Source organism: Falco peregrinus, chromosome 1 (assembly GCF_023634155.1).
Source record: "Falco peregrinus isolate bFalPer1 chromosome 1, bFalPer1.pri, whole genome shotgun sequence".
In the NCBI taxonomy this organism is placed as follows: domain Eukaryota; kingdom Metazoa; phylum Chordata; class Aves; order Falconiformes; family Falconidae; genus Falco; species Falco peregrinus.
Window position 1 is genome coordinate 94,537,172 of NC_073721.1, and position 24,389 is coordinate 94,561,560.

The following is a 24,389-nucleotide window of genomic DNA, read 5'->3' on the forward strand; positions in this document are numbered from 1 at the left end:
GGTGTACCAGCAGGAGGTCAAAGTTCTTCAGGTAAATAAGGACACCCAAAGGATGACACCTAAGCTCCATGTTTTTAATTGAAGATGCAATTACAAGTTGCTTCTTGTTCCCCTGTCTGCTGGCAGAATTGCCCCAACCCCACTGAAGTTAACATACAGTAGCTGTAGACGAGGCCCAGCAACAGATTCTACTATGTGAATCTACTTTGGATCCCGCATAAATCATTCTGTACAGACATTTATCCAAGAAAGGATGCCTGCAGATTTGCAGCTAACACCAGCTGAGCATCAGAATTCCTTGGGCTTTCCCACATTTCTTGGTGCAGGAGTCTCCTACAGTCAGGGTCTCCTGTGTTAAGACTTTGGTCTCATAAAACAGTAGCAGTGCTGCTGAGCCAAATGCAAAGACCCCCTGACCATTTAAAGAGAGATTTCAGTGGGTCTGAGACGTGTCACTGAGCCCCTTCCCACTGCAGATTCACAGCACACCAGGGGCCTGACACCCCTGCACCCTGCAGAGATCACATAACTGAGGACGTGAGACGCAAACCAGCCTCAGGGTACTCCCTGCATCCAGAGCAGCATCCTCTGCTTTCAGCCAGCCATGAACATTGCCTGCCCAGCCATGCCCAGAGCTACGTGTGTGTGCGTGTAACCCCCTGACCACCCCGGCCTCACCGGTGCCCTTCAGGAGCTTTGTCCCTTTGCCTCCTGCAAGAAAGGGTCATTGGACACAGCGTCAAGCTCGCCTCCAGCTGCACCGTGCTGCCCTAAAACTGGCTGTAACTGCAGATGGCAAGCCTTGCCTCCTCTCCCCTTCACACTGCCACTGGAGGTGATGAATCACAGAGAAAGCTGCTGCGCTTCAGGGCCAAATCTCGCACCATTTCATGTTTCAAATGATTTTCAGACCGATTTGGCACCCACATTTCTGTCCCATAATGATGGTTGTTTCTGGCCACCGGCTGTCAAGCAGCAAAGGGACCCAACCCCGGGGCAATCCCAGAGGGGGACCCTCCGCCCAGCTCGGCCACAGGCTGGCCTGAGATGAATCAGTGTTTTCCAGAGACCGGACATCATGGGTTTGCCCACTGGGGTGGTCCTTCTGCTTCTGCTTCCTGTTTTGGCAGACATTGTTGGGTGGGAGGGTTTTTTCCCTGTTACCATGGTCTTTTTGGGGAGAGAGTCCCAGGGAGGAAATCATCAGCGCCAGTGGGCAGGATGTCTGCCAAAAGGCACATACTGGGCAAAACATCTGCTCTCCAGTGCCATGCCCACTCAGCTGGGTGCCTCCTTCAAGCACAAATGTTGGCCCCAGACCATGTCTACTGCTGGGGGATGCCCGCACATTGGACCTGCATAGCCCCCTGAAAGTTGTGCAGCCACACAGGTGCTGAGCGTGGGCATGAGCAGCACCATGGAAGCTCACAATTCACACTCAGCTTTAAGTCTTTGGACTTTTTTTTTTTTTTTTTTTTTTGCGTTTTGCATTTTGCATTAGACCACAGCTATCAGATATAAACCAGAAATCATCCCAGGCACTGGGACCTGCTGCCTGCCCCACTCCCTGCTCCACAGCAGCTTCCCAGGAAAGGAGAGAAGAGCTAGGCTCTGCAGGACCACAATATTTTGACCTTTTTTGTCTCCAGGGCAGCTGCTTCAGCCCAGATCTCACCCAGGTGGGTGCAGAAGATGCTCCACATTGAGGCTATCTAAGCAAGGGACAGCACAGCCCTGGCAGCCTGTACAGACCCTCTGCAATGCCCCTCACCCAGCCACTGCTGTCACCCAGGCATCCTCTGGCTATCCTCCAGCCATCCCTGGCCATGACACATGCTTCTGCAGTGTGACGGGCCCACCACACCCTTGCAGCCAGGGATGCAGGTGCCTAGGAAATCAGGGGCAGAAAGCAGGAAGACAAATGTCCATTCTACGAGTGGAAGATGAAGGTTCCGAGGTTCTGGGGTGAGGAAGGAAGCCCACTCAGTGCACTGTGCTGAAGGTGCTTGATGACACCAGTGCCTCCCGGGAGCGCAGCGAGCCCTGCTCCGGGGAAGGCACATCACCGTGGGCTCGGGGCAGGACCCCAGCGAGCAGGCTGGGCTTTGCGGCACCCACTGCAGAGCCGCAGAGCTTTGGGGGGCACCTGCTCCATCCCTACCGGCGGGGCTCCAAGCACCCAGCACCATCCGTCCAGACCCTCGGGACCCTGCGGACACGCCGCGGGGGGCTCAGCCGCTCCGCAGCGCCCAGCCTGGGGCAGCCCTTCCCGTCGGCGGGGATTTCTCGTTTCCCTTTGGCTCGAACCCCTTTTCGGAGGGGAGGCGCGCCCGGAGTTTCCCAGCCGCCGCCGGGCTCCCTGCGCGCCGGGTCCCGCCTCCGCGCCCTCCCCTTATAGCCGGGCTGCCCGGGGCCGGCCGCCCGCCCGCCCGGAGCCGCCTGCCGCCCGCTGCCCGGGGCCGCCCGCCCGGAGCCGCCGCACAGTAAGTCCTTCGTGCTGCCCGTCCCTGCCGCCGGGCTCGGGGCTCTCCCCTTCCCCGCAGCGCTCTCCGGCCCGCTGCCTGCCTCCCGCCTCGCGTGTCGCAAGGGGAGCGAGCGCGAAGGCTCGCCGTTGGGTCTGAGAGAGGGGGGGGGAAATCGGTGAAAGGTGCTAAAGGGTGGATTCCCGGATAAAGTGACAGGTTTCAACCCCACCTGGTAATTAGCAGGGTAGAGAATAAATCGGGCTGCTGCGAGAAGGCAGCAGTTCCAGGCGTCATGGGGCTGCGGGACACAAGAATATGTGTCTGGCAATTGCACTGTGGCAGCTGGGTTTGATTTCTGTGTCTGCCCCAGGTTTCAGGGCATGAACACAGGCTGCCAGCGGTGACTCCTCTTACCCGCCAACCCCTTCCCCAAAATCTGGGTGTCGACCTTTGGCACCAAAGCATCCTAAACCTAGATCAGGCACCAGGATCCAGATTCAGCATGGCACTTCCCACCACTCCCTCCTCTTTGTTCAGAATGAAGTGCTTTTCTCCCAAATCGCAGGAAATTAGTGGGGTTGTGATTCACTCAGCCCAGCTGCACTGGAAAAACACCATTTTGGTGCCTGGATCCTGTATGGTCCCCGGCAGCTGCTGTGCCCTGCACCCTGCCAGAGTCACTGTACCGAGCTGGCACACTTCTGTATTGCCACGCTCACTTGTTTTGTGACTTTTTCTTTTTTTTTGTCTTTTTCTAGTCAGGGAAGTCCCACTGCCCCTTTTCCCAGAGCGCTGAAGATGTGTTGAAATTCCCCCACATCCACTGCGTCAGCTCCTCAGGGCCACCATGAAGGTTCATCCTCAGGGTTAGGGTCATTAGCGTGTTCAAGGTAGGATTTCTTCTCGAGACTGCTGCAAAGTAAGGAAGAGACTTTCTGTGACTGGAGCGTATGGCTGATCTAGAAGCCATGGTTCCTCACCATCACACCCAAGTTCAAAGCAGAAAATGAAGAAATGGTCATTCTCCAAAGCATTCAACCACCTGCCCCTACCAAGGGACTTTGAGGCTTGCCAGTTCTGATAGAGCTGATCAAATGGCAGGAGAAAACTTGGGAAAACCGAGATTCAGGTTTGCTTCAGTCACCTTCTCTGTAAAAAGAGGCCCAGAAAGCCAGAGTCTGAAAGTGCCTGTAGAGGTGAGTGTTCCAGGAGCTCTAGGTCTGGCTCCCAGGGAATATGTGTTTCTTCTCAGTCACTGTTAGCTCTAGCAGTGAACTTTGCGAACTCCAGTCCTGAATGCAGGATTTGTCTTTGGGAATAATAATATGAAAGCAAAATCCTAGATCGCAGTTAACTGGTTTCTCTTTCAGCGGTAGCAGTTTAAAATTATACTGCTCAGATTTGAAGAGAGAAGAAAAAGGAGCATGTTACACTACATTTTCTCTGCTTTGCCCCAATAACAATATATATGTCTAATTTTCTTTTCTCTTTTGCTGTTTGAAAAATTCTCACTAACAACAGGAGATGCTGGTTTACAGGACCGTTTTCAGTTGTGCTTCAGTAATTTAGGGAAATGAAATTCTTGTTTAAAAATGATTGAGGCACCGTGTAGCTCTCTTTACGTCATTCCCCAGACAGGTGATAACATGGTTTAATGCTGGTTTAAAGCACCTCACACCAGGTGAGATGCCCGAGGATCCTCTGCCTGATCTGCCATTCTCCAAGGTCCCTTGGGTCCCCCACCGTCCCCAGCCCCATGGGGGTGCCTGACAGTGCTAAGGCACGTGGGTTGAACCCCCTGGGGAAGCTCTGCTGCTGCCTTGACTTTTTTACTGGGGTCAGGTTTTGTTTCCCCTCAGGTTTTGAATCCATTAGGAGCAGAGCTTGGCCACCATCAGGATAGCGCTGAGCCACATGGGCTGGTGGGCGTCCATAGGGGTCCATGAACAGGAGCATGGATTTGAGCAGCACAGTAAAACTTCAAGGTGGGGCTGTTGGTGGCCCAGCTCATCTATGGACTGTGATTTCCCAGGCACAGCCAAGTGGGAGCCCCCAGCTTCATGGTGTCTCCATTCAGTAACCAATCCATCTAAAAAAAATTGGTAGGAAAAACCCCACCTGCTAGGTGGGCTTCCCAGCTTGCAAAGATTGGGGCTGGCATCTCTGTAGACTCGCTGTTTTGATTTATTAGCAGCTTATTTAGGTGTCACCGCATAGCCTGAGGTACACTAAACTCAGACTGTCTACAGTGCTTTACTGCTTCAAAAGATGGTTTGACTCATGTGGGCAGAGGTGACCCCACTTCCAGAGGGAGCGAGTGATGGGAGAAAAGGCTGATGCAAACTAGAGAACAAACTTTGCTAAATAACTTTGGATTTCTGAGAGGCTGTGGGAGAGTGGGGGATTTCCACTAAAACAAGACATAAATCTTCATGACATAGGATGTCAGCAGGCTGGAGAGGATTAAAGATCCAAACAAATGCTTGTTAATACTGGCAGCAGCTCAGGACAAAGAAGTCAAGAAAAAGATCAGCAAAAGCTTTCAGAGTAGGGGTAATCGGTAAATCTCTTCCCCTGAGTGCTCTCTGGCACACGATGAGCCGCCGCTCACAGATGAGCTGATTCCTAAGCGTGCAGTGTGAAAGCTGTTTCCTTTGGGGAGGAAAAGGAGAGGATAGGAAGCCACCATGCCCAGAATCTGGATTGTGTCCTGTGTCATGGCTCTGCTCCAGGTGCTTCCCTCACCCTTGCTGCCCACTCCAGAGAAGCTCCAGCCTGGAGGTACAGGCTGTGATCAGCACCATGCTGAGAGCTTGCTGGGTCCTTCTCCGGCCACGCTGGCAGGCAACAGTCCCGCTGTTGTAATTGTGCAGGGCCTCTGTATGGGGTAGCAGAGGATGCTATGCGAGCCGTGCTGCTTTTCTGGTTGGAAGCCCTAAGCCGAATATACTATGTCAAAAGTAATTGGAGCTAAAGACTCCCCTGGCACAAACTACAGTGCCACATAATGATAATCATGATGACGGTAACAGTGAATCAACAGTAAATTAGTAATAATGGTGAGCTGGGATCTGTGTGAAGTCTTGACCTTAAATCATTAATTTTTTACAAGACTTGCATCTGAGCTCTGTGCCTGGGAAATTTTTCAGCATTTCCCAAAATGTTAACTGCTAAAATAATTACGAGCCCGCTGGAGTTCTAACAAGCTTTCATTTGTGAGCAGAACACAGGCATAGAGGAGCAGCCCGTGTGAGCCAGAGCCGAGCTCCTGCATGTCCCGCCTGTCGCAGCAGGCAGGAGCAGATGCTGGTGGGGGCAAAAGGACCAGTGCTGGCACGGCATCACCTGCCTGTGGCCTCCAGCTGTAACTGGTGCCACCTCCTTTTAACTGAGCATTTCCTGTAGAAAGTGTTTTCTGTTCTATAAGAAAGTATCTTATAGATATTTCTTAAGTTCTTGGCCATCTAGTGATAAAGGAAGGAGATGGAAGGGGAGGTTTTGGTACCACTTGCCATAAGAGACTGAGGCTACATTTCAAGGCGGAACTGGAAGCTGGGGTTTACTGGTATTTCCTGCCGCAGATACATAGGCAAACCAGCAGTGGCAAACTGATTAACACCAGGTGAGCATCCAAGCTGGCCAAATGTGAGTAAGCATGGTAACTCTTGCATTGACAGCCTTACTCAGATGCTTAACTCCTTTGGTGTTTATTAGTTCCAGATGAAAAAGCACACCCAGACATGCCAATATTGCAAACAGTTCTCATGCTGCTGATGTGCAGCCCCGGGTGGGTGAAAACACTGGACTTGATTTTGTCTTCTAATTCAGTTGTGGGATGTTTTTAGGCAGGTCAGGGCATAGGGACACGCTGCAGACAACAGCTCTGTATGCTCTGCAGAGGGGCTGCAGGGGCTTGCCCAGGCTGCAGCTGGGCAGCTGTGAAAAACTGCCAGCTGTGAAAAACTAAATTTTTTTAATCAGCTTAATTGTCCCCTTTATGGACTCTTTTATGTGTAGTGTCATTTCAGTGGTTTTCAAAGATATATTACATTCATCTTAGTATTGAAGAAGCAGCAAAACAATTGTTGAAATCCATCTTTCTGATCATCATTCATAAAAACAAAAGAATCTGAAAGCCACCTTTAGCTGTAGGAAAAGAAGTACTTTATTTAGAAAGCAAAAAAAAAAAAGGAATAATAAATGCTTTGTTTAGAATAAATGGAGAGAGAGAAAGGACTCGTCTGAGTCTGTGCTTGAACAAACAGGAAGGAAGGGATTTGGCAGAATTAATCTAAACACAGCCTTGTATTAGGAAATGCAGGCTAAGAAAACAACCTCACAAAAATTAGGAAAGTCCCAAATACTTACAGAGCACCCCTGTTACAATGATACTGTTTTGTAATGAAAATGCAACAAAAAAGAGCTTTTTCCACCGTTTTTAGGATTCTAGTGGAACATCCTGACTAGAGGAGCCAGAGTGGGAAGTTTTCCTCCCTCCCTCCCTCCCCCCCCTCCCTCCCCCACCCCCTCCTCAGTGAGTGTGCTAGAGGAAGAAGTAGGTGCATGGCTTGAGCCATGACTCTGCTGCTGGGCAGCTCTGGGGTTCAGGCCCCCTTTGCTCGCCCACACAACCAGCCCTGCAGCCCTGGGGCACGAGGGCTCGGCTGAGCAGGACCCCCAGCAGCCCCACACCTCTGGCAGCCCCCACTGTCCCACTCGGCCATAGCATCACCTGAGGTTCACATTTTGCCCCAGGTCACAGATCACCAGTTCAGCATAGAGGCAGCAAGGTCGTGCACACACACACACCCCCTTTCTGTCCTTCCCGAATAAGTTTTCGTCTTCATTGTGCTTTAAAAGCAAAAGTGTTACCAAACCTGAACATGGCCTGGCAGCCAAAGCCCGGAGAAGGGAAGCTTTCAGCCATGCCAGGTGCTAACTGCTCGCTCTACCACCCGGCTGCTACCACTAACTTGATGCTTCAAAGCTCTCCAAGCTGCCAGGAGCCAGCAGGAAGAATCATAATTAAAACCAAAAGCCTCAGTCTTCGAACCAGGTTGCCCAGAAATAATTATCACAGTTTGTATCAGCATGATACATGTCAACGGTATAAACTTAACAAGGGTATTTGAAAATCACCACATTGTGTCCTGTAACTGAAGCCAAATTCTTCCTTTATTTACAGCCTGATTCCTCTGCCCTTATGCAGTACAAGTAAGCCAAAACTTGCCAGAGAGTTCTTCATACACAAGTGTACTGGTCTCCCAAAAAGTCACTTAAAAAAAATGTGTTGTTAGAGCAAGGATTGGAAACCATGAGTCGCTTTATTTACAATCGTTATATAATTACAATCATTATATAAATGAATGTAATTATGCAAATAAATCTATAGCGATCTATTAGTTTATACATGTACATAAACTATTCTAAATATAAATTCTAAAAAGATGTTGTTACGATAACAAATTTATATCGTTAATTATTTGTAGTGCAGGAGTGCTGGTGGTAGAGCAGGACTCTGATGGCATAACGTCTGTTTAAACAAGGCTGAACCAGGCTGATCCCGGTGCCTTGTCCCCTTTCCCCCTGCGCCAGGCCAGCACTGCTCCAGCCGTGCAGCAGCCCTGGTCATTGGAACCAGTTTCATTCAGCAGCTCTGAGAAAAGTCCAGCCTGGTTAGTTAGTTCCTGCTGTTGGAACCTTCCCCCCACTCACCCCATTTCACTAGCCTTTCTTCCTCCAGGAGCCACGTCCTGTGCTACCACCCCACGTTTCGACATAAACAGATGGGACAATAATTGCTCCCAGGTATTTGAAAAAACCCAACAAGTCACTCTGCAGTTGCAACAAGCTGCGCTGAAGTTGTCCTATCATGGGATGCCATAGCCACCCCTGGGACCATCTTGAAAATGAGATTACATAGACTGTGAGTGTGTTTGAAGGGTCTGGATGCATCCCTGAGCTTTGGTCTGCCGCTACAGGAATGCGGGCAGCATGAAGAGCACTGAAGCCATGCTTCTGGCTGGGATTGTTGGGCTGAAGTGATAAGCCTTGTGGCGCTCCTATCAAGAGGTACTGCTGTACTTCCCACACTCCCTTTCTTTCAGCCATGTTTTTCACATCCCTGATGTTTCTGAACTCTCAGCCACCTTCTCTGGGAGCTCTCCTCAGTAAAGCTAAGAATTTTATTACTGACTTAAATGGGGACTGTCATGGTTTAACATCAACCAGCAACCAAGCACCACGCAGCTGTTTGCTCAGTCCCCCCGACCTGGAGCAGTGGGCAGGAGAATCAGAAAGGAATGTAAAACTCAAGGGTTGAGATAAGAACGATTTAATAATTTAAACAGAATAAAAAGGTAAGAACAACAATAATAACAATGGAAAGGTAGGGGGAAATGATAAAATCCAAAGGAAAAGGGAGAAAGGAAAACAAGTGATGCACAGTACAACTGCTCACCACCCGCTGACCGATGTCCAGCCAGTCCCCGAGCAACAATCTCCCTGATTTAACCTGCAAGTTTATATACCAAGCATGACGCCCCATGGTATGGAATACCTCTTCAGGTCAGCTGTCCTGGCTGTGTCCCCCACAGTTTCTTGTGCCCCTGCATCCTTCTTACTGGCAGGGCCTGAGAAACCAAAAAATCCTTGACTTAGTACAAACATGACCCAACAACAACTAAAACAGTCAGTGCGTTATCAACATTGTTCTCACATCAGAGCCAAAACACGGCGCTGTACTAGCTACTAAGAAGAAAGGTAACTCCATCCCAGCTGAAACCAGGACAGGGACACAGTTAAACCAGCAGCACTTTTGCTCAGCGAAGACTGGCACGTACCTAGCTTGGTAGGCTCATCTCATTTCTATGCTGTACTTGCAAATTCAGTGTGCGATAAGCTATGTGGGTGCTTCCACAAACACCTGCAGCCAGATAAGCAGAGATGAGCAAAACCACACCCTGAAGAAGGTGGGAATTGATCCCAATGCCATATAAAAGTATGGGAGTTTTGTGGTTGCTTTGAATAGGCACAGGATGCTTGTCCCACCCCACATCATTCATGTGCAGCCTCCATGCACACATTGATACTCCCACAGCATCCCTGTGGGAGAGCCCTGCTCTCCTGTATCTAGATAAGGTTGAGGTCTGAAATCAGGCCATCCAAATCACCCCTAAAATCAGTCATCAATTTTCTCTAAGTTATTTATTAGATCAGAGAGCTGTTTCCATCCTTCAGTTGCCTGGGGTGATGCTGCTCAGGAGCTCTCCCGCAGAGCTGTGCTCATACCAGACGTGTAGTGCTCCCCACGCTGCCCACACAGGAACAATTCCCTCCAGAATTTTTCTTTTTTACTGGAAATACACCTTGACATATTGTGCCATGATAATTTTTATGCAAACTGTTATAATCTGACCAGTTCTTTCTGAAATTTACAGGCTAGAAGGAAAATGATGAAAATGTTACCTTTTTTCCAAAGTGGTCCTATTGGAATACGCAATGGATCAGAGGGTTGCGTTGGTGCCAACAGGCAGCTTGAAAACCCTGCAACATCAGTAGCTGAGCAAATCCCTGCCCGTCCTGAACCTTCTGGAGACGAGATCTGGTCCAGGGACCAGGAGAAGATGAGTGAAAGGCCAGAGGCAGCCTGCAGACCCTCACGAGCATCTTCCATCACGAGCAATGGGAGCTGCACCTCTGCTGGAGACAGCCCTGAAAAAGGCAAGAAAGGAATAAAGGGAATCCTTACAAGTGCACTTAAGAAAATGAAAAAGACCAAGCCACCCAGTGGTAAGTGCTCCTCCATCCTCCTTGCACCACCTCATAGGCCGTAGCTACCTCTAGAGGGGCTGCAAGAGGTGAATTGTCCCCCTGAGAAACAAGGGCACTGACAGATTGGAGTGACTTGGCCAAGGGGCTGTGGGAAACATGGGCTGAGGGAGACATGGCTCAAGTCCTAGTCCTTTGGTACCAAGGGCATACTCCTTGAGGAACTGCCAGTTTGCAGGTTTTCTGTCCAAAGCAAAACTCCTTTTCTACTTCTTATTGGGACTTAGAGATCTGTGGGTGGATGAGAAACCAATGCATACCTCTCTGCTCTGCTCCTCCATGAAACCACCACCCTGTGAAATCTCCTCTTCCCCCAGGGACAGCAGTGAGCAGCACACATTAGTCTCTCCCGGGGCTGATATATGAACATACAGCTCCTCCATGGGCACCATCCCTGCAGGGTGCTTAGAGAGGTAGGAAAATACCTGCTCAGAGAAACCCAGAACTGGAGAGGAAAGTGCCCCTTGGCACTTCCAAGGCTCACCTGCCACCTCAGAGGACACATCTCTGTCCTGGTTCATAAACTTAGCAAGCTGTACCTTAAAATAAGTTCATTTTTTAGTCCTACCTCCTTTACTGGGGGGCTCCTACAAAGGCTCGCTGTTTTAGTAAAATTGTCCTATTTCCAGTTAAGTCTTTCCCCCAGCTACTTGGCATCTCTTTCTCCATGTGTCAAATGGTTTCCCTAAGTGGTGTTTCCTTCTTGGCCTTGAATTTGTTCAGCTAAATGAACCGAGTCTATTGAAAACAGGCCCTTCGTGCCTCTGTTTTTACTGCTGCATTGCCCTGTTCCCAATGTCTTTTTTTGAAATAAAGCAACCAGAATTGCAGAAAATAATCCAGGTGAGATACCACCAATGCCTGGTACAGTATGTTACCGTTTTCCTATCTCAGCTGGACCATTCCTCACTGGATACATCCTGGGGTCGTATCTGATATTTCCACCATCATCTCACAGTAATGACTTACTAATTCTCCAGGCATCTCTCTTCCTCCTCCATCTCAAGCTGATTCACATCCAGCTTGCAGCAGAAAATCCTATTTGTTGCTAAGTAACTTTTGTTCTATTGAATTTGTATCTTATACTTTGTGCTATTAAATTTCAGCCCATTTACTATTCACATTATCCTGTTGTTCCTGTATAATAGACCAAGCCCTCAGTTTCGATAATGTCTCTGAACTTTGTGTAATCAGCAGATGCAATAGGGCACTCCCAGCTTTTGTGCCGCAATCTCTAAGAATATAAAGTAAGATGAGTTTCATGAATAATGTAAGCTTTCTCCACCCATTTCCCTAGGGTTTTCCATACAAACCTTACATACCTAACAAAACTTATTTCGGGATGTAACTTCTCCAGTTTAACTAATAATTTCCCAGGTTGCACCATATTAAGTAACTGACTGTAGGAAAAGACAGTTCAATTGTATTTATCTTGCCTGCTAATTGTGTCCTCCAAAAAAATTTCGCAGGTCAGAATGTGCTGACCTGTTTCTGGAAAACACATGTGGTATTTCCTTTAGCACCTCTTATTTAGCTACATCTTTTCATCTACATTTTTCCTGAAGCCGTGCTTCTGACTTGAGATCGTATTAATGGGAAGAGGGATACTCAATAAATACATAAATAAAACTCCAAAAATCTAGATTTTCCAAAAAATTATGGGTAGCTCATGAATAGCTGCCCATATGCAACAGTGGTGATGTGTATTCCAATGTCCATTGTCCCCATTAGAGGCAAGCTAGAAATAATCTGATCTTTAAATAAACAGAAAAGTTTTCTATATGGTGAAGGAGCTTAAGATCTTGCATTATAGAAATGTAATTTTTTTTAAAAAAAAAAGTATTCCAGAACCATAATTTTTTATGAAACAGAAATTTAAATCTTTGCTGTTAGGTAAAGAAAGATTGTTCTTTTTTACCAGTCAGACAAGTCTTGGATCTCCTTGAAGAGCAAAAGCTTTGTGATGCTGCTCAGCATCTCATTGTCCTGGAGAAGAGCCGGTCTAGCAAAAGTGAGGAAGGACTGAACACCAGCCAGCAAGACATTGAATCAGTCTATGAAATTCTGAAGCACAAAGTCTTCAGCATCTTGAAAGACTCCGTGCTGCTAGCGAAAACTAACCCAGAACTGCTGCAGCAGGCAGTAGAGGCGCTGAAAGAGCAGGAGAAAGAAGATCAGAACTACATGTCAGAGAATCCACCTGACGAAAACATGCAATTTAGACCTAGAAAATGGAAAGAGCTTTGGATGGCTACAGTAAAGGAGTCAGTAGAGGCTCGAATGAAAGACACAAGCCGTACTCCTAGAACTGAGAACCTCTCTACAGTTGGCCAGAACCTCCTGCACATGGGAAAGACCATGAAAGAAGATTTGACAGTAGTTGTAAAGTATATTAAACAGCTTTATCCTCCCGAGTTTAATGTGTTCAGCATATATGCAGAACTCTACCACAATTATTTTGCCTCCCAGGCGAAGGAAAATGCTGAGTCTCATCTGGAAGACAAGGATATTTACCTTCTCCTCTCATGGGTGCACAACATTTATCCGAAGTAAGTGAGGCTTTTACACATTTTTATCCCTGGTGATCAGCACAGGTTTGCTGGCTGCAAAACCAGGCATTTGCTTGATTTATGAATCAGTGTCACTGTGGTGCAGTCTGGCACCTCGCTAGATTTTGGTGTCACTGGGGTGCAGTCTGGCACCTCGCTAGATTTTGGTGTCACTGGCATCTGGCTGCTGTACATTAGCTGGTCAGGACAGTTGGAAGGGACACGCTCAGGGCTGCCAGTCTGTAAACCAGGGGCTGACCCCACCATTCAGGTTTCTGAGCAACATACACACACGCAGATGTTTAGGGCTTCGCTTGTGTAGTAAATTGGGCAGGTTCATCGCCCTGATCTCTATTCCAGCTGCAAACCTGAAGTCATTCTTGGAAAATTTGGAAGTTTCAGCCCTCTGGACCAGAAGGCAGCCAATAAATAGAACAACTTGAGATGCAATTATCCTGGGCATGGAGGGTGTTGCTTAGGTGTTACCCACAGTCTATGCTCTCCTCCCGGTTAGGAGACCAAAGGGTGTACCCCTGTGAGAGGACATCATCAGTTAAGGGTCACTCTTCATCCTCACAAGCTCTGTATGTTGCAGAACTGAAAACATTCTTTGTTGTGGCTTATAGTAGTGGGTGGAGAACAGAGGGCTCTCATTTCTTAGATGAAACCCAGTAAATACACTAGCAATGTTTCCTCTGCTGTTATAAAGCCATTCAACCTTCACCTCCACTTTTTTCTTCTTACGTTTCACTGACAGAGTATAATGAGTCAACGTTGATCCTGGAAGTTTTCCAGAGCTGGCGTTGTGCTCTAGGTCAGGATATTCAGGCCTGAACCAGTGTGTGTTTGGAAATCAGTAGCTGCAAGGAGCAGGACTCAGACAGAGCCACGCAGCTTGGCACCGGGACGGTGCTGGTCAGGGCAGCAGCTGCTTTGTGGGGGGTTCCCAGAGGCCACATCCCAGTGTCTGCTGAGAGACCACCTCTCTCCACAGCCAGCAGCAAAGGGAGCAGCAAGGAGGAGGGTTGTATCACCTGGCTCCAGCTCCCAGTGTCATATCAGAAACAGCCTATGTGCGGGAAGCATGGCGGTGTACCCATACAGAGCTGGGTGATGTGCAAACACTGGAGTCAGGTGATGCTCAGGATTATTCTCTGCAGTTCCAGAAGGAGAGATGGCTTCCAAATCAGCTCCCTCACAAGTGCTGGCCTGACACCCCCACAGCTGGCAGGTCCCTTCCCTCAAGGCTGCTCAGGAGCTCCCAGCTCAGCCAGCATGTGGTGGTGACACGACAGCGGGGTATGAAACAGCCTGCTCCATTCCCAGCTAGCCACAAAATGCCAGTTTTTAATCTGATCGCTTCTCTAAATTGATGGAGAGAGGTCATGCCCTGAGGCTAGATGCTCCTGCTTGCTGCAGGTCCTCCATCCCCACCAGCAGGCAGCGGCCAGTGCTCAGGAGCTCAACAGAACATGACTCTGTCCCCCAGGGTTGCTTGGGGTCCCACCCTCACAGTTCCCACCCCTGGCACAGATTCAGCTCTCCCAAGTCCTGCCTGGACGAAGGACAATGTACATTTCCATCTGTTTTTTCACTGATAGCCTCAAAAAGTTAGCGATTTGCATCAACAGCTGTCTTGAATTACGCTGCCTTCGGAAAATGTGATTGTTTGGCTTTTTCATTCCAGAGATATGAGAAAAGATCATGTTTTAGCTGAGGAGTTGGAAAAAGTTAAGCTTGGAAGCCTTTTGCCATCAAGTCTGAGCAAAGAACTTGAAAAGAAATACCTTGACAGTGAAGAGGTGAGAATTTGTTCAGTCCCTCCTCTTCCCTTTCTGCTCCCTCAGTGGAGCTCTGACTTGTCCTGCACGCACACGTCTCGCCCTTGAGCCACACACCCTTCCAGAGAGAAGCAAAAACAAGAAAGCTTTTGTTTGTTATAGGGGAACAGGTCAGCTTTCTGCTAGACGGGACTTGCAGAGCAAACTTCTGCTTAGCCCTGAGAGCCATCAGAAAAGAACTGTTCTGTCCTTGCAAACCTTCCGGTAGCAAGGTGGGGAAAAATCTGACAACAAATTATTATGGGTAACTTTCTGGTTGTCTGTCAGATCCCCAGGGGGCTTTATGCTTCCTCTCGCAGCTGATGGATTCAGAATTCCTTGTGGTCTCTGCAGTGGTGCCAAACCTTGGGTGAGCACAAAGCATACAGGTCTGCTCTTTAAAAGCCTTGCTCTGACGGAGAATTGCCTGGTCTTTAGAAAATAACGGTTGTTTTGTTTTTTCGATGATTCTTGCCTTAATGGAAACAAGAAGCAAGTTTTACAGTACTCTCATAGCTTAGCACTTTTGGCATTTTAGGCTGGAATTCCAAGAAAATGAGTAGACAAGTTCCAGGTTTAGCTGTAGCCCATGATGGTTTGCATATGCGAGAAGTGGGTGCGAGGGCTGCAAAGCACATGAACAAGGCGCTTAGAGATCAGAACTATATGCCAGCCACCGCACAGACCATTTCCAAAGCCTTGCTGCACAATGTGCACGCACGAGAGATCAGAGCAGAGAAAACCTGAGAACGTTTTGTTTCACTCTCCAGCACTCGTAAGACGTCAGAAGGGCTCATGAAAAAGGATTGCAAAACCAAGGCCAGAGGGTAGCACGGAGCATGACACACAGGCAATGCGTGGCTGGGGGAATTTGGGCTCTGGCATGTGTAGCTGCTGGCAACCTTCCTACCCACCGCCCCCTCCCCTGCCCTCCAGGTCACCACTGATGCGGCAGGGTGGTGGGCAGGGATGTAGATCTTGGTCTTTGTTTCTAACCTGAAATACTCAATGGGTGGGTATCATAAGGGGGTTGTCCTTGCTGCTGTGAGCTGGTGGGTAAGGCGTCTCACAACAAAAAGCCTTTATTTCTCAGCCAGGGCTGAGGAAGAAGTCCGCTGAGCCAGGCAAATGGCGGGTGGGCGAGCAAAACCTGCATAAAGCGTGAGCTGCTACATCCACTTTGTGGTAAATGCTGTTGTTCTTCCTTCCCTAAAGGCTGCTGTCAAAAATTCGCTGAGCAAATGTTTAGATAAAGAAATCCAAAGATGGAAAGAAGACCAAGAACCAGAGAAACTGAATGGGCACTTTCAGAGTGAACTACTAGCAATATTTGTTATCCAGGTAATACACATATATATTAAAAATAAGCACTTACATCCTGCATGTATTTAAGTTTTGAGACCAATTACGGTCAATGCAGGAGAGCAAAAGGCCAAGTCACTTGTGTGGGGTGGTGGTAGAGGTGGGTGGTACAGGGGAGCCCAAACCCATGGTCTGGCTGTGCTGGAGACAAACTCCTCTGTTAGCAAAGCGAGCAGGAAAGCTGCCTTCATTTCTCTCTGTGCAGTCTCTTCTGCACCCCCAGCTGATGCCACGCCATTAGGCGCTGGATAACATAACAGCAGAGAGATGGGAGACAAGGTTTAGCCAAGCAAGGAAGCAGCGCAGTGCTGTTGTCCTGTTTGCTCCCGGGGAAGCTGTCACAAGCAGCTGTGGGTGCTTGTGCCCTTTCCCCACACTCAACACTCTCCCTCCTCTGACTGCAGAGGATTAGGAGAGTTTATTTTTGAAAAATAAACCTTTCACACATTGAGGTTAAGCAAAAAAGCCAAGTGTCACTTTCCCTACTTCCTCAGCTATTTTATAACCTTCTCTAATGCTGCTTTCTTCTTCACCTCTCTCCCCATTTGAAAATGGAGTTTGAAGTTGGCTGGAACGCACCAAATAAGTGCAGCTGCTCTGCACAGTCCCTGGCTGTGTCGCAGCAGGGGATGCAGGAGAGCCAGGTGCACTTACCGGCATTACAGATCTCTAGCCTTTTTAATCCGTGAACCTGGTCTTTTTGGAGCAGGTGCATTTAAAATTGGTTTTGTTTGTTAGAGTGTCTACAGCAGCCAGAAGCGAGCCAAGGACATCAGTGTGGCAGTGGGCGAGGAGCTGTCGCATCGCCTGTCGAAGGAGCTGCCTGCCTTCCTGAGAAGGTGCGGTAAGGCAGCGTGGGGCGGCAGGGCTGGCAGAGCCGCCTGGGGCACACGCTCATCTGCCTCTCCTCTTCCCGTCTCCCCTCCAGCTACAAGGATGCTTTTGAAGACTTTAAGGAGAAAAGCAGGAAGCACAGATACTACAGGCCTATACTGATTGCAAATATTAACAACTGCTGGAATTTTAGGTAAGGGTCCAAAAGGAAAGGCTTTGCTCCTTCCTCTGCAGGCAATGGATAATGGTGTCATAGAGGGGAGGTGCTCCAGAGCGAGCAGAGGAGGGTCCATCTGCCTGCAGAAGGTTTGCAGGCCTCTGACTTTCTCTCTCTCTCTTTTGAGTACAGATTGTTCTGACCTCGCTGATTATTTCCTTGCAGAGACTACGCAGAGAAAAACATGGCAGAAAAGGACGACAATAAAGCCAGTATCCTCAGCACTCTCAGTGAGATTGAAAACAGTGGCTTTGACGTGCTGCTTCAACAGCTGTTTGCCCAGCTGAAGGTACCATATCCGTGCTCCACACCCTCCTGCCCCATGGCTCAGCCTGTGCTGCTGCTGGGCATGTTCTTCTGCAGTTAGCTGCCCAAATCTCTTATTCAAACACAGCAAAAATCAGAAGGGCTCTGGGCCAGGTCACCTCTCAGCATCAGTCCTAACTCACATTGCTGCCAGAAAACTCAAGACTCACCTCTCCTTGAGCTGGTCCTCAAGCCTGAGTGCAAAACGAGCGCAGCTACATAGGCATGGCTGTGCAGATAAACACAAAACATGCTGATCACACCCAAGCTAACTGCTGCCGGAGGGAGAGTCTCAGCCTGCAAGGGTTTACGCTCCAAACTGTAGGAAGCAATCACAAATGACACAAACTGCAATTGTGCATCTCTTGGCTGCTTCACAAAAGTGGCCTGAAAGGCACTTTTGGTTTCTCTCTTATTTTTTTCCCCCCTTTTTTTTTCCAATATATAATACAAGCTTTTTAAGCAGGTGTGGTGAAGGAGAAGGCATAGGATTCAGGAATGTTCAGCCACAATCTTTCCTGATTTCTCTGTAGGGCCTTTTGGAAGACATAACAGAGCAGGGGTGCTTTTTTTATTTTCACATTGATTTATTATAGCCAAGAAAAATTGTCATTGAAAATGTTTCATAATAATTCTTTTTTTCCCCTGACGGTTCCGTAATTCTCTAATCAAACAAAACAGTGTGGACAAAACATTAAAAATGTGGAAATAAAAAAAACCATCTCTGATATGAGCCTTTCAAGCCCTCAGTCTTCTTCATCATGAGGAACCAAGCAGGGGACACAACCCCAGTACAGCCCCCTCTTCCCCTTCCCTGTAAGTCATTGTCACACATGCCTGCACACCACTGTGCAGGACTGCATGCCATGCTGTTGCTGTGTAGGATACTGCATGTATAGAAATGCTAAATATACATGTGCATAGAGTTTGTTTTGAGGGAACTAAGCAGATTTTCATTTTTTCAGCCAATTTATAAGAAGTTTACAGAAAATAAGTGGGACTCCAGCAATGAAATTATGAACGAGATCATTAAAACCACCAGCAAACATATTTCAGACTTCCAGACCCTAAAGGACCCTTTCTACCACGTAAGTTCAAGAGAAATATTAGAGAGTCTGGGATGCTGAGGCTGCACTTTCAGCAATGACCCTCCGCAGCTCGAGTTGCCTTGACCCACATTAAGCTGGTGAGCTGGCCTGTTATTGGAGAACCCTCCTGGGCAGGATTTCCATCAGCATGTAGGTTTATCTAGATTAGTCATATAAATCTTACTCGTCTCCAACAGCAGCAGACTCCTGTAGCTCTACTGCAGTGTTTGCAGATAAAACTACCCTTGCTGTAGAGAAAGTGCTTTAGGGACCACCCAAAATATGGCTTTATTAACGTATGGGTTTGGTTTAGCAACCTTGAAACACAAATGCAATTGCATGGTTCTGTGTCATAGCTCCTTTGACTGCCCTAAGGACTGGAGGAGATGGGTGTAACTGGGACAAATCCTAGATAACTGAGCCACAGCCACATCTTCAGTGGTGCTGCAGTATATATGATACCTCACCACATGAAAAAAAAAAAAGTAAATTTGATGTCCTGCCTTTGTCTTTTTAATAGCTGAAACAAAATTATGATGTTTTGTATATTAGAGGAACAGGAGGAGCAGCATTAATTCCTGTTTTTCTAAAGCAGTGTTACTTCTCTAACACATGGAGATCTTTTCTACGCTTTAAACTCTTCCCAGAAGGAAACAACATTTGGAAATTCCCACACTTCATTAGTTTGAGTACAAAGAAATTCTTGGCATCTAGGTTGTCGCATAACCAGTCATGGGGAGGTTGGCAGCCAGTGCCGCTCCTGACGTGTGATCAGCAGCAGGCATTTGGTGGGGCATGTCTTACAGCACCCAAGGCATTTTTGTCCTACATCCACACACATGGTTTGTTTTGTCCCCAAGCAAAAGACAGATGGATGATCCTCCCTCTCCTTCCCAACAGGCTATCGTTGAGAAAATCCATGCCCGTTTGGTTAAGGAGTACATCATGAGGCTGCTGAAGAGGAAAGTCAGCCTGAAATCTCCAGCACAACAGCAAAACCTGGCCCAACACATCTCCAAGAACGCTGCCGACCTGGAAGCCTTCTGCACCAGCAAAGTACGTGAGTGCTCGCCATGAACACAACAGCATGGGGCATGGGCACACTGAAAAACAGGGAAATCAATTTTCTGGGGCTTCTTGCTAGCCTTTCCAACTCAGCTTAATTTCCAGGAAGGCAGGACCTTAGGTAGAAAGAGGTCTCCAAGTGCCTGTGGGCAGGAAGGCTCCCCTGCCACCAGTCTGCCCCTTCCCAGATGGAAAGCCATGATTTCATCCTCCTGGTTCTGTAGGTAGTGGTTTGTCAGAAGATTTAGCTAATCTCTGCTTTCAGTACAACTTGCATGGAGTCCTGGGTTTTAACTCTTCCCCTGCACCCTTGATACCCCTCACTTTGCTGCTTTTAGGTCAGGCAGGGGCTGGAACAGGCAGCGTAGGTTATCTGGTACATAAGGGTTTCCTCCATGAGAGGCATAGCTGAAACACCCCGCTCTGTGCTCTGAGATCACCTCCCACCTTCCATGCCTCTAAACTTGCCTGCAAAAAGGCTGAAAGCCAAGCCAAACCCCATCCTCTGCCACCCCATGCTCATTTGGCTGGAGAAGAAACAAGCATGAGCTTCTCACGGTGTGGGCAGGAGGCCAGGTAGCTGGCACCTTGGGATATCCAGTGGCCAGAAAACAGGTCCTGAGTGGGAAACTCCTGGAGATGCTGAAGGCAGGGCTGTGTGCAGGGCTGGGGGAGAGCAGCACGTGGCAGTGTGTTACCTGGCCCATCAGACCTCGCACACATGCTGGGCAACGTAGAAACCCAAGGAAGGGAAAACATGATGAGAGAGAAGAGAGAGTCTGTCAAGGTAGATGTGGAAACCTCGGTCTTATGGCAAACACTACATCACTTGTGTAAGAGGATTAAAAACCAGCACAAAGCTAATCCAGTTTCTCCAAGGCTGGCTGAGGCAGCTAGAAACATCACGGAAAACAATGAGGCACCTGAAATCGCTGCCGTGTTCTTCCCCCTTGCCGGGAAACAGCCTCAGGAGCTGACTCATCTGCACCCGCCGTGAAACACAGCTCCTGGGCTGAGTGGAGGTTTGCAACCCCACGGTGCCCTGCTGACCACTTTCTTTTCTGGCAGGGGTCTCAAGCCACGTGGCTGAATTCAGCGCTCCCCAAACTGGCTGAAATAATTCGACTTCAGGATTTAGGTGCCATTAAAATTGAAGTTGCAACACTTGCCACGACATACCCAGATATCCGGTAAGAGATGCTGAAACAGATTGCCTAATACTCACGTGGAATTTGAATTGAGCCAGGAAACAGTCAGATATGAGTGTAGGTGAGGTTCATATAGCCCAAGTCTATGGCTGGGGGCTGCCTGCCAGGCTGTGGCAATCCCAGTGCTATCTGACAACGAAAACTATTTTAAAAAGCCTGTTTATATATTGCAAATTCTGGCTTGATTTTCTCCTTTGCCTTGGAGATTACCTACCCTACCCCAAACCTCACGGAATGGTGCTGGGTCCCATGTAGGACTGCCAGATGCAGAGATGGCATCTGCCGGGGACCAGTGCCTGCTGCAGGGTGGGGATCGCATCCTAGTGCAAGACACCCAGCACGCGGAGGTCTGCAGGAGATAACACCTGTCCGTTTCTCTTCCACAGCAAAAGGCACCTGGAAGCGTTCCTGCACATCAAAGCCAATTTGTCACGCAGCGAACTCAAAAGCATCCTGGGTTACTTGGCAGACACCACGGTGTCCACGCTGCCCGGGGCCCTGCTCTTTTCCAACATAAATGTGTCCTAGGCCAAGGCACCCCTTGGCACTCCCTTGTGCTGAACTGTTGGCTAAGCCAAGGATGGAGACCGTCCCCTGGAGTGATGTACAGTGCACACTACGGCCTTTTCCTACAGAAAGTACTTTGTCCCAGTCTGGTGATCAGCATCTCTATGGGAATCACCGTCCTCTGTGCAGGGCTGGGAGGAGGGTGCACCACAGGAGGAGCAGTGCCCACAAGGACCAGGGCTGCTCCTTGCACCAGTCATGGACTACCCCAAGGCCTCCTTGGTGCCACTGCATTCTCTGCCTGAATACTGCCCTGGTGCTCTGACCTCTGTCTACCTCACAGGGTGCTGCGAAGGCCATGTCGCCGATTCCCCAACAAGCCCAGACTGAGCAGACAGCTCCTATAGAGCTTTTTATCTTCTAAGGAAATGGAAACAAAAACTGAAGCCAAAATTTAGAGGTGTTGGAAAAGTCCCGTGCAAGCATGCTTTCACCCCTTCTGCCTTCCTCTAAGCTGAGCCGGGGCAGCTGCGTTCGGCTGGTGGAAGAGGCACGAGGTGTCAGGTCAGGAGGACTGTTGCGCAGCCGTGGCAGGGCTCCTGCTGCAGCACCCCACACCTGGGGCGCAGAGCGGCCCCAGCCGCACACCCTGCCCCACGCAGCAGCATTGCCCAAGGACATCGGGGTTTCCAAGCCAGCCCGCAGCAGCAGCCCGGCCAGGGCAGCATGTGCTTCCTTCACCTCCATGAGGTGGGAGGTCCCAATGCCCCCAGCAGCCCCCAGCCCTCTCCAGGGACCCTACCCAGTGCATCCACGCTGGAGCAGCACCCTGCTAACAGAGGGTTAGGAGCAAGCTGCCTATTGCAATGGATTGCGTGGGCTAAGCCCCAGCACCTAGTAAAGCACTTTGGATATTACTTAGGCCCTCCTTATCGAGGAAAGGACTTTCCCAGACTCCGTTGACATCACAGGCTTTGAATGGGTGGTAGAACTAGTCCCAAATGCCGTTAAAACATATTGAGCACCCTGTATGCGTCACCATTTCCTTGCTCGCTCTTTGCCCTCTTGCTGTGAGGTAGATATGATGTGAAAACACAAATGGGTCTGTTGTGAAACTGTTTTGTTGGTACCGCCCAGTTTTTTGGGAAGAAAATCACTTGCCAAAACAACGTGTTTAGTTGAAGACCTTTCCCTTCTGTTTTTCTCTATTTCAACTTTTCTATCCGTCTGTAGCAAGTCGATCCAGAAGACACATAATGACTGTGCAAACCATATAACGTATTTATATGCATATGCAGTATACCACTGGTGTATTTTTGCATCTAATTTTATTTTTTCTCAGTTAGAGATATTCATTTACAATGTTTTATTTTTAAACAGTATTCAAATATGTTAGAAAAGTGACTCATTTATTCTGTCTCTGGCTGTTGTTTACTGTGTTGCCACGTGTAGTCCTATGTACTCCTTCCAAGGGCCAACTCTTCCACTATTCCCAGCCTGCTCTGGTCAATGCCATCCACTGGTTCCAGGGAGGGTCTTGCTGGACTACAGACAAGCTGGAAAAGCAGAGGCACCCTCTGTTTGCACTGCGTATGGGTCTCATAGCCCAGCTTTGCTTGCTCTGTGGAGCAAGGACTGCCATGTGCACCGTGCTTATGGTATCTGGTATAACAAGGTCCAGAACACCAGCCTCTTAAGCACTACCACAGTCTGAATGTTGAATAATAAAAACATAAGTATTTGGCATACATATATCTCATCCTTACTGCTCTGGCATCCCCCCTCCTCCACCTCTGTTGCCTCCTGCTGTTCGTACAAGCCTTTAGGAGACTCATCCCACCAGAATTTGTCCCCATCTGGCCCCCTCCTACCCTCCTGACAGTTGCTGTTAACCCTGTGGCATTGCTGCTGACCCTGTGAGATGGATACTGAGTGCCCTGGACTACTCACTAGGTGGCCAGTGGTGCATATGAGGAGAAGGAGTCCTCTACCAACAGGTTATGTGGCAGAATTTTACCCTGAGTGAAACACAGCCTGCTGCCTGGCCACGGGTAGCACAACTGCCCTCTCCTTCCATAAGCAGAGTCACGCTTGCACAGAACTCATATATACATACACATATACCTACTTCTGACAGCGCCAAGCACTCATGACAACAGTCATACTGTGGAAATGTGCAGCATTTTCTTTCCCAATTAGTGAAAGGTTATTTTATTGCTATAAATAACTGTATTTTGATTTAGAGATCTGTTAGGGGCCTACAGAAGTGTATCATACAAGTGATTGCACCAGTCTTTAAAAAAAAAAGATTCCAGCTAAGTAAGCGCTGGAAGGAAAATAATGTATCTATTTATACATCATAATTAGGATTGGTAGAAGAAAATGGTTTTCATACACATTTCATAAGCCATATGGAACTGCATTGTGCAATTCTCTTCATCCTGCTATAAAACCCCAGCTTTCAGCTCTAATGAGCCCAGGAAACTAATTTATTTATCTTCCTGTATGACTCAACATTTGCAATGACATTATTTATATATGGCATATTACACATAGCCAGGTACTTTCAGGAGGTTGCACAAATGTCTTCTGATAAATGTTAGATGAATACTGATAAATAGCACTCCTATAACTACATGAAATTTTCTGAGATCACTGTAACTGGATTTTCTTTATCACGCAACCTCTGCTGATGTTGATGACTGCCCCTCCTTGGAGGCAGAGCAGATGGCCAACATGAAAAAAACTAAAATCACCTTTACAAAACAGTTAAGAAAGTTGGCTCCTGGGCACAGCTGCCATGACATTGCTAGCTCTCCCCGTCAGTTGTCATCCTTGCCACCAGGACATCAGCCTGCAACAACCACTGCACTGGACATGGACTGAGCTCACACATGCATGCACTCACGCTCCTGGCTCAGCTCCCTACCTATCCATCTCACCAGGCACTTCCATCATTTGGAAGAAAACTTGCAATTTGCAGTGCAAAAGATGCAGGGACACAAACCACAGAATACCAGAGGGTGGACCAAGGCATTACTGCCTCTTCTGCTCCTGCATGCAAAGTCCCCAGCAGCACCTGGGGAACCTCTGTCCTTGCTGCAGGGGAAGCCAAAACCAGAGAGCTCCTGGCCCCCT

At 48.4% G+C, this 24,389-nt stretch overlaps 1 protein-coding gene across 1 annotated transcript; it reads left to right on the plus strand.

Moving 5' to 3' along the window:
• The first annotated feature begins 2,424 nt into the window (after positions 1–2,424).
• On the plus strand, positions 2,425–22,999 carry TNFAIP2 (TNF alpha induced protein 2). The gene is made up of 12 exons (XM_005242973.3): positions 2,425–2,483; positions 9,905–10,256; positions 12,217–12,844; positions 14,532–14,646; positions 15,880–16,005; positions 16,765–16,865; positions 16,955–17,053; positions 17,243–17,366; positions 18,349–18,471; positions 19,372–19,527; positions 20,605–20,726; positions 21,131–22,999. The coding sequence occupies exons 2-12, from the start codon at positions 9,917–9,919 to the stop codon at positions 21,270–21,272; spliced, it is 2,076 nt and encodes a 691-aa protein (XP_005243030.2). The 5' UTR covers positions 2,425–2,483; positions 9,905–9,916; the 3' UTR covers positions 21,273–22,999.
• Positions 23,000–24,389: the final 1,390 nt, after the last annotated feature.

Coding starts and splice junctions, on each gene's coding strand:
- TNFAIP2 (XM_005242973.3), top strand. CDS start 9,917: ATGATGAAAATGTTACCTTTTTTCCAAAGTGGTCCTATTGGAATACGC. Junction 17,367..18,348: donor AGCTGTTTGCCCAGCTGAAG/GTACCATATCCG, acceptor TCATTTTTTCAG/CCAATTTATAAGAAGTTTAC. Junction 19,528..20,604: donor AAGCCTTCTGCACCAGCAAA/GTACGTGAGTGC, acceptor CTTTTCTGGCAG/GGGTCTCAAGCCACGTGGCT.